This window comes from Lolium perenne, chromosome 3 (assembly GCF_019359855.2).
Source record: "Lolium perenne isolate Kyuss_39 chromosome 3, Kyuss_2.0, whole genome shotgun sequence".
NCBI classification, from domain to species: domain Eukaryota; kingdom Viridiplantae; phylum Streptophyta; class Magnoliopsida; order Poales; family Poaceae; genus Lolium; species Lolium perenne.
Genome location: NC_067246.2, coordinates 283,235,990 through 283,245,390, shown reverse-complemented (window position 1 = coordinate 283,245,390; position 9,401 = coordinate 283,235,990). Strand labels below are relative to the sequence as shown.

Genomic DNA, 9,401 nt, shown 5'->3' with positions numbered 1-9,401 from the left:
GCGATAACAAGACCACTGTAGCAACTAAAGGGGGCCTGCACTAGGCACTAGCCACAGTTTGTTGGGGAGAGTAATTAACTAAGATCTGCCTAATTCCTCTAACCCCTAATCCAAGCCTCCCAGTCGTCGTACGTGGGAGAATTTTCACTGCACCTCGGCCCAAATCTAAGCGATGCAAGCTCACATGCACATGCGCCTGTGACCCCGCGCGCGATTAGCTCCCTCCCACCGTGCTCATCGACGATCCATATAAGAACCCCACCACCCCCCTCCTCCGCCAGTGCCCTCTCGCCGGCAGGCCTGCTCCTTCTCTCCACCAAAGTTACAAGCAATCATCTCCATCGATCGCGTCACCTCCCATCGATCGATCAGTTCCTCTCACATCACCCACATTCTTCTCCAGTCCAGCTCCCCGGCCGGAGTCTCTGATCGCTGCAGATCGAGAGGAAGAAATGTTGTCGTCGCACCCGCACGACGCGGCCAGCATGCTGCCGTACGTGCCGCGCCCGCCGTCGCTGCTGGTGGACCGCCGCTACAGGACGGGCGCCGAGGTGGCGCCCAGCTGCCCACGCTGCGACTCGCCCAACACCAAGTTCTGCTACTACAACAACTACAGCCTCACCCAGCCCCGCTACTTCTGCAAGGGCTGCCGACGCTACTGGACCAAGGGCGGCTCCCTCCGCAACGTGCCCGTCGGGGGCGGCTGCCGCAAGAACCGCCGGGGTAAGTCCTCCTCCTCGGTGCGCCTGGCTGCCGACTCCTTCTCGGCCGGCCGGGACGCCGCGTTCGGTAGTTTCCCCGGCCCGCTCCGGCCGGACATGGTCCTGGAAGGCATGGTCGGCGGCAGCGGCCAGGCGAACCCTGGCCAGGCGACGCACACCGCCGCCGACGGGTCGTCCATCGACCTCGCAATGCTCTACTCCAAGTTCCTCAACAACCAGCAGCAGCCGCCCGCCGACAGCCTCGTCGGCGCCGTCACGCCAGACTCCACCAGCGACGAGGCATTCGACACGTTCAGCGCGTCCAGCGACCTCAGCCCGGGCGCCGTTCTGGCGCCGCCGGGGCTGGACGGGTTCGGCGAATGGTCCGGACCGTTGAGCGCCAGCGCTGACACCACGAGCGCGGCCACCATGCTGTGCACGGACGCGAGCGTGCAGGCGGCGCTCGGCGAACTCAACTTCGCCATGGACCAGAGCTGCTTCGACTCGCTAGGGCTGCCCACGGACGGCGCCGCGGGCAACCTCTCCTCGTGGTGCTCCATCGTGCCGAGCTTGTCCACTTGGGAGGAGCCCAAGTACGACTCGCTCGATTCCTTCCCCGACGACACCATGAGCCTCCATGAGGGCATTCTTGCTGCCGATCATGACTGGACCGCGGATTGCCAAGGCTTGGAGGCTCTCTACATGCCCTGAGTACACGATTCATTTGGTGTTATTTTTGTTGACAATTCCTTCCTTTTTCTTTCTTTTTAATTTAGTTTCATTGGAAGAACTACAAATATACATAGATACCTATATATATAGTATATACTACTGTATAATGTATGTTTTGAAAAGAGAGGAGGGGATGAGGTAATTACTCATGTGAAGGAACTGAGGTTCAGTATACTTGTGAAATAGATGTAATCAGTCACCAGAATAAAGCTTTCGGAAGTATTTGATTATACTTTTTTTTTTTTGAAACGAGGCAAAAGCTTTGCCTTTCATTGATATAGGAGAAAAGAGTTGGCCCGTTTATGAGGAAAACTGGCCGAAAAACCGTACAACACGACACCACACGCCAGCCCCGAGGCTGCGCTCCACACGGGTCGACGACCAACCAGGTCGACACCACACCTCAACGCAACAGGCGGAGGCGAAAAGACCGGAGCCACCGCTCCAACTACCACACCGACCCCGAGGCCGCGACCCACCTGGCCGAAGACGAACCCGCCTCCACCGAAACCGCCAAAACACTCCACAAACCCCTCTGACCAGCGGACTTCCAAAGCGAGGCCCCAAGAGGCAAAGCGACACAAGAGCGCCGCCCACGCCCGATCCCGTGAGGGATCTAGGGTTTCCCCCGGAGAGCCCGGGCGGAGATCAAGAGACACCCACTTCGACGACGCCTTCAAGAAGGAAGTGGCGCCCACGGGCGTCACCGTCGTCGGTCCTGGCCGGCCGCCAAGACAAAGCTTTCGCCCAGCGAAGAGTCGCAAGAAAACTCGCGCCCGCCCAAAAGAGGACCGGCACAGACCACCACCTGCAACCGCCGGATCTCTAACCCCGGAGCAACGCGCCTGTAGCCAACGAAGCATCGCCGAAGAACACCGTGGGCGCCGCCGGAACGCCACATAGAGGCGACGCCGACCAACACCAACAAGGGGCCCGAAGACGACCACCGAAGACCGTAGACAAGAACTCCCAGGTCCGACCGCCACGCCGCCCACTTGGCCACCATAGCCGCCACACCGTCGAGGAAACCGAGGCCGCCGTCCCGTCGCGCCCCTCACCGAGCTCCTCCTCCCAGGAACATGCCGCGCCCGCCCTGGCCTCCACATGCCGGCGACGGCACACCAACCACCACGCAAACCCCCGCAGCAACCTTGTGGCCAACACCGAAGCCGCCGCCACGCAGCCCTCCCGGCCCAGGGCCCTCGCCGTGGCCGCCGTAGCTGCAGCAATCCGCAGCACCTCCACGACCAGGGGGGGCCTGCGCCGGCCAACCGCCGCGCCGCCATGGCCAGCCCGGCCCAGATCAGGCCCGGCCCCCACGACCGCCGGAGCTCCACGCGCCCGCCTAGCAGCCACGCCCGCCGCCACGCCCGCCTAGCAGCCACGCCCGCCGCCGCGCCCTCCGCGCCCGCCGCCCTGAGCCACGCCCGCACACCGGCGAGCTCCTCCGCCCGCCGCCGCGCCCGCCGCCCTGAGCCGCGCCCGGGCGAGCTCCTTCTCGCCAGGGACGCGGGAGGGGAAGAAAGCGCCCCGCCGCCACCATCCTCGGGGAGCGCGCGGCTTTGCCGGCCCCCCTCCGGTGGCGGCGAGGCAGGGAAGGGAGGAGGTGGGGGGGTGAGTGGTGGCGGCTAGGGTTTTCCCCTCGGCCGCCAGAGGAGGGCGACGCGAGGGGCCTTTCATGCACTTTCTCATACCCTAAGTATTTGATTATACTATTGCTTTCAATATTCCGTGTTAGTTTCCTACTAAACTAAATTGAAGTTGCAATTTTCTGAATCGCTTGAGTCTTAAGAAAATCTCATTCGACTCAGACTTAGCATGACCATCACTATTCAGTATACAAACATCTGCTCTGTAGTGAATCATGGGCTCATGGCATCTAATTTGCAAAATACTCGATTCTACCAGAAATTACTATCTAGAAGCAATGACTATATATGGAAAATAATTATATTATACCCCTCCATATGAAAAAGTAATTTAGGAAAAAAATTGGTTACTGACCAGTGATAGCCTAATGAAATTTGTTTACGTGATAACAGATCACAGTCGTAAGTACTAGCTAAGTATTTTTTGTAACAATAATGTATTGAAATCAGTTTTATCACACATATCGCTTCTGCTCCGGTGCTCCCCCCTAGAAAAATTTTGGTAATAAAAAAACAATAATGGTGGAGATCTTCCATACCCCTTTGTAAGCGGGGCATGCTCGTAAAATTAAAAAATCTGATATGTAGGTACAGCCTGTAGTGACCTGTATGGGGTGTCTTGTACGAGGGTACCCTTCGTCGATGGACTGGCAGATCTAGAGCGACTACGATATTACCGACGATGGCCGAGACGACCGGCGCGTGTAGCACTCTTAATTAGCACGATCCCTGCTGACGTAGCGATTACATCGTTCAGCGACCCCGTCGTCGGATTTCAAATGATGCGTACGGAGCCAGCAGGTTTCAAAACCACACATGCACAACGTGAGGCGGTAGTTAGGCAACTAGGATGTTACTTGGTCACGTGACCTTTTTTTTCTAATGCGGCGTATAGATACCGCATATATACAAATGAGACGGATATACATTTGCTAGATATGAATTTCATGGAGCCTAAAATAGGAAAAAAAATATAACCTCTCAACTTGGCTTGGGGAGGAGCACCGGAGCGGGGCTCCACACATATATTAAAGTTTCGTACCTAGGTTTATTGTTGGCTAAAGACTTGTCTTAACAATACAAAATACCAACCTTAAATTTCCTGGTGGAGAGATTAGTATACAATGCATCTTGTTAGTTGTTAGTCAAGGTGTAACTTATTTACCCAGCATAATCACTGTGTGAATAATGGACTTAGTTAGTTATTTGTTTATAGAGAAATATGTGGCTTAACTTGGGAAGCAAATGATATCTTGCATGTCAAGTATACAACAGTCCATGTGTGTCTTGTCTCCCTTGTGCTCGGTGGAAATGGTCAGTCAAACGAAAGCTAGCCAGCGTCTAGCGGTCCATGAAATCCAGAGCAGGGGAGTGGCTGCCATTGCCTCAGTGACCAGCTCGGAGATTGATCGTCTAGATCAAATCGACCCACTTGTATGTATGATGTATCTGATGATCAGTTCATATCTTTTGTAATCCCTTGACATCAAGAGTCAAGTGTTTCCTGCAAACAAAAGGAGTAAAATGTTGGATACACATCACTTGTCTTTACACTAAGCAACTGTGTTCTTTTCCTTTTCTTTACTTCTTCAATCCATATATTTTGTCCAAACAATTATGCCTGGCCGTAGAAAATTTGGAAATTTTGTCAAAAAGGACCACCTGCCCCACTGAAATGTCAAAAAGGACCACCTCTGAATGGAATTGTCAAAAGTGCCGTGGCGGCAGCACGGCCAGCCGACGCGTGGCGCCTGCCGCCGTCAGGCGTGGCGGCACGTCGGCCTCCCTCAGCCGGCCGTTAACGGGGCGTCGCGGACGTCGCCCTGCCGCCCATGCCGGTGGCGGCACGTTGACGTGGCAGGCCTGCCGCCACCACCGGTGGTGGCATGTGTCGGCAGCTCCGACAGCCTGCCATGCTCGTACTTTTTCGAATTATTGTACTGCTTTTTGACTGATTGCACTAATTGAGGCATGTTCCCGCTTAATTTTCCCGCCTAATGCTCTCGCACAGTTCACTATAAAAGCCGGTGTCGCCGATATTATTTGGTACACAAGTGCTCATACCTTAGCCAGCATGAGTGTGCCTTGCTCAGAGCAGGATTTTAGACCGATGAAGGGAAAGAATGCAACTTTGCCGCCGGGGGTTAGAGCAGAGAGGTGTTGGTGCGGCCGCCTTGCGAAGGTGAAGGAGGTGGTGGATTTTTCGGATAAGTTCGGCATGAAATATTTCATATGTGCATACTACGATCATGATCCACCCGCACATACAAGTTCATCGTCCTCGAGACCTGCGGTATGTTGTAACAGCATGATTAAAAATCATATTTGTATGTCATTAATTTTCATTTATTAACCGTCTTATTGTTGTTGCAGTCTCCCCCGCCCCTTGCAATTGGTTTCACTGGATAGACCAGGAGCAGCCGGATTGGGCGCGCCGTGAGGTGGAGGAAAAACAGAGGCGTGCATGGATAAGGTTCCATGAGGAGGAGCGTTTCGAAAAGGCTATTGCTAATGATAAAGCAGAAAGAGAGAGACAGATACAAAAATTAAGGGCAGAGCAAGCTCGAAATCGCGAGGTAAATCAGAAGCGGATGGATGATGAGGCTGCACGTAGGTATGCGGAGAAAGAGGTGCGCAGGGAGGCCCGTGAAGCGGAAAGGAAGAGATTAAGAGAAAGGGCTGCTGAGGCGCAGGCAGCAGAAGAGCCCGGCGACAAGACTGAAAAATGGCCACGCTGGACGCATGGCAAATAGAGTTATCTGTTGTAGTAACTACGTATGTTAATTTGTGTTTGGTTTGTCGTTGTATCTTAAATTCCGTAGAAGTGATTAGCCGTATTTTAATTTAAGTTATGTTTCCATATTTATTTTGTCAGATAGTAACTTAATTTTATGTTGTATTTTTGCATGTTCATGTATCTTATTTTGAAGTACTGGTTGAATAATTATTCGAAATTATAGAAATATGTCTTATACATAGGTCATACATAGATAGAAATAATAGTAGTATGCCAGAGTCGTCAACATATCACCCTTGTCGACGACAGCGTGGTGGTCTCTGCTTAGCACCAGAAGGCGACCAAGGATGTGGTATACGATGTTGGCGCAAACCTCGACCGTACTGTTCGTTCTCCTCATCTGTGTGGGCCTCATAGTTCTGTGGTGGAGTTTGTAATACGTGTTGAGATTGTGTCGCCAGAGGAATTAAACTGCCTTGTGTGCTTATAATGTCAGCTCCAAAGAATTCATTTAATATCCCTTGATTCTCGGGTTGACTAGAAGTTTCGGGATAGTATACTTCCTCCATATGCTAGGTATCATGTGGTGGGGCCATATTGTGACCGAAACCAGCTATCATGTTGGGCCAAACAGGATCAAAAGATTGCTGCGTAAAAAAAATTAGTTGTAAGTAATAAACATGAATATTTTTTTATGGGAGAAATTATATACTAAAATTGAAGGAACCTGTGGAGGAGGCATATTGTAGCCGAGTCCAGCTTCCGTCTCTGGCCAGTTAGGTTCAAAAGATTGCTGCGGATGCAAAAGGTTCGTAAATAATAGGCGTAATTTTATGTTGTATGAGTGATTATTTATAAAATATGAACATACGCGAGTGGTGTTGTCGATGTTTGAAGTCTCCCCTTGGGTGTATGAATATCGTTCCCCGAACAGATTAGTAGAGAAAATATTCTCCTCCTATTTTTAATGCGCAGAAGATGATATTTTTTTGTAAAATCTTGTAGAAGAACGTACGTGCATTTATAATTTTAGATGTATCTGATAATACCTGTGTGACGCCATTGGGCGGAGACATGCGAGCTGCTTGTGAGCGGTCAAGTAGAGATGAGTCGACGCGTACATACGAGGGGGGTCGAAGTGGGCGTTCGGGTCCAACCATTGGTGACAACGGTGATCGGCATCAAACGACGCCTCTAAAAGGTCTGGTAACTGCGACGTCATCACCTGTACACACATAATAATTATAAATATGTTACAAAGTATCATGAATAGAAATTATTATAAATATATTACAGCACATTATGAATAGAAATAATTATAAATTTATTACAACAAATCATGCGTACAAATTATTATAAATACATCGCATTATGAATAGAAATAATCATAAATTTATTACAACAAATCATGACTACAAATTATTATAAATTACATCAAGCTGGGTTGTTGTTGCTACGGTACGGGCATTCCCTTCGCGCATGACCGGGACATTGATACGTCTCAAACGTATCCATAATTTCTTATGTTCCATGCTACTTTTATGATGATACTCACATGTTTTATACATATTATATGTCATTATTATGCATTTTCCGGCACTAACCTATTGACGAGATGCCGAAGAGCCAGTTGTTGTTTTCTGCTGTTTTTGGTTTCAGAAATCCTAGTAAGAAAATATTCTCGGAATTGGACGAAATAAACGCCCAGGGGCTTATTTTTCCACGAAGCTTCCAGAAGACCGAGGGAGAAACGAAGTGGGGCCACGGGGCGCCGCCACACTAGGGCGGCGCGGCCTAATGGGGGCCCAAGCGGCCCTAGCGTGTGGGGCCCCCGTGACTCCTCCGACTCCGCCCTTCCGCCTACTTAAAGCCTTCGTCGCGAAACCCTCTGTACCGAGAGCCACGATACGGAAAACCTTCCAGAGACGCCGCCGCCGCCAACCCATCTCGGGGGATTCAGGAGATCGCCTCCGGCACCCTGCCGGAGAGGGGAATCATCTCCCGGAGGTCTCTTCATCGCCATGATCGCCTCCGGATCGATGTGTGAGTAGTTCACTCCTGGACTATGGGTCCATAGCAGTAGCTAGATGGTTGTCTTCTCCTCATTGTGCTATCATGTTAGATCTTGTGAGCTGCCTATCATGATCAAGATCATCTATTTGTAATGCTACATGTTGTGTTTGTTGGGATCCGATGAATATTGAATACTATGTAAAGTTGATTATCAATCTATCATATATGTTGTGTATGTTCTTGCATGCACCCCGTTGCTAGTAGAGGCTCTGGCCAAGTTGATACTTGTAACTCCAAGAGGAAGTATTTATGCTCGATAGTGGGTTCATGCCTCCATTGAATCTGGGACAGTGACAGAAAGTTCTAAGGTTGTGGATGTGCTGTTGCCACTAGGGATAAAACATCAATGCTTTGTCTAAGGATATTTGTGTTGATTACATTACGCACCATACTTAATGCATTGTCTGTTGCTTGCAACTTAATACCGGAAGGGGTTCGGATGATAACCTGAAAGTGGACTTTTTAGGCATAGATGCATGCTGGATAGCGGTCTATGTACTTTGTCGTAATGCCCTGATTAAATCTCATATACTCATCATGATATATGTACGTGCATTGTTATGCCTTCTTTATTTGTCAATTTCCCAACTATAATTCGTTCACCCAACATGCTATTTATCTTATGGGAGAGACACCACTAGTGAACTGTGGACCCCGATCCATTCTTTACATCTTAAATACAATCTACTGCAATTGTTCTTTACTGTTCTTCGCAAACAAACATCATCTTTCACACTATACATCTAATCCTATGTTACAGCAAGCCGGTGAGATTGACAACCTCACTGTTACGTTGAGGCAAAGTACTTTGATTGTGTTATGCAGGTTCCACGTTGGCGCCGGAATCCCTGGTGTTGCGCCACACTACACTCCGCCGCCATCAACCTTCAACGTGCTTCTTGGCTCCTACTGGTTCGATAAACCTTGGTTTCTTACTGAGGAAAAGTTGCTTCTATACGCATCATACCTTCCACTTGGGGTTCCCAACGGACGTGTGCTTTACGCGTATCAAGCTAAATTTCTGGCTCCGTTGCCGGGGACCTGAAGAAAAGTTACACCACAAAGATTTCTATCTCCCACGTCAACTACACGCCAGCAAGTAAATTTCTGGCGCCGTTGCCGGGGAGATCAAGACACGCTGCAAGGGGAGTCTTCCACATTCAATCTCTTTACTTTGTTTTTGTCTTGCTTTATTTTATTTACTACTTTGTTTGCTGCACTAAAACAAAACACAAAAAAATTAGTTGCTAGCTTTACTTTATTTACTATCTTGTTTGCGTTCTCCATATTAAAAACACAAAAAAATTAGTTACTTGCATTTACCTTATTTACCTTTTGTTTATTTCATCATGTTTCCTCCTAAGTACACTCTAAAAGATATACCGGTAGGACGAGGGTCTATAATTGGAAGAGATAATATAGAAGATTTTTTCACTCATGTTAGTACATCTGAAGATTTTGAAGATAGACACTTGGTAGAACTTGCTCCTACTTATGAAATTGCTGCTG

General features: G+C 49.6%; 1 protein-coding gene across 1 annotated transcript; it reads left to right on the top strand.

The window, feature by feature from the left end:
* Positions 1 to 295: 295 nt before the first annotated feature.
* On the top strand, positions 296 to 1,629 carry LOC127344310 (uncharacterized). Its single transcript, XM_051370541.2, has one exon. It carries the CDS (start codon positions 453 to 455, stop codon positions 1,410 to 1,412), a length of 960 nt encoding a protein of 319 aa, XP_051226501.1. The 5' UTR covers positions 296 to 452; the 3' UTR covers positions 1,413 to 1,629.
* Positions 1,630 to 9,401: the final 7,772 nt, after the last annotated feature.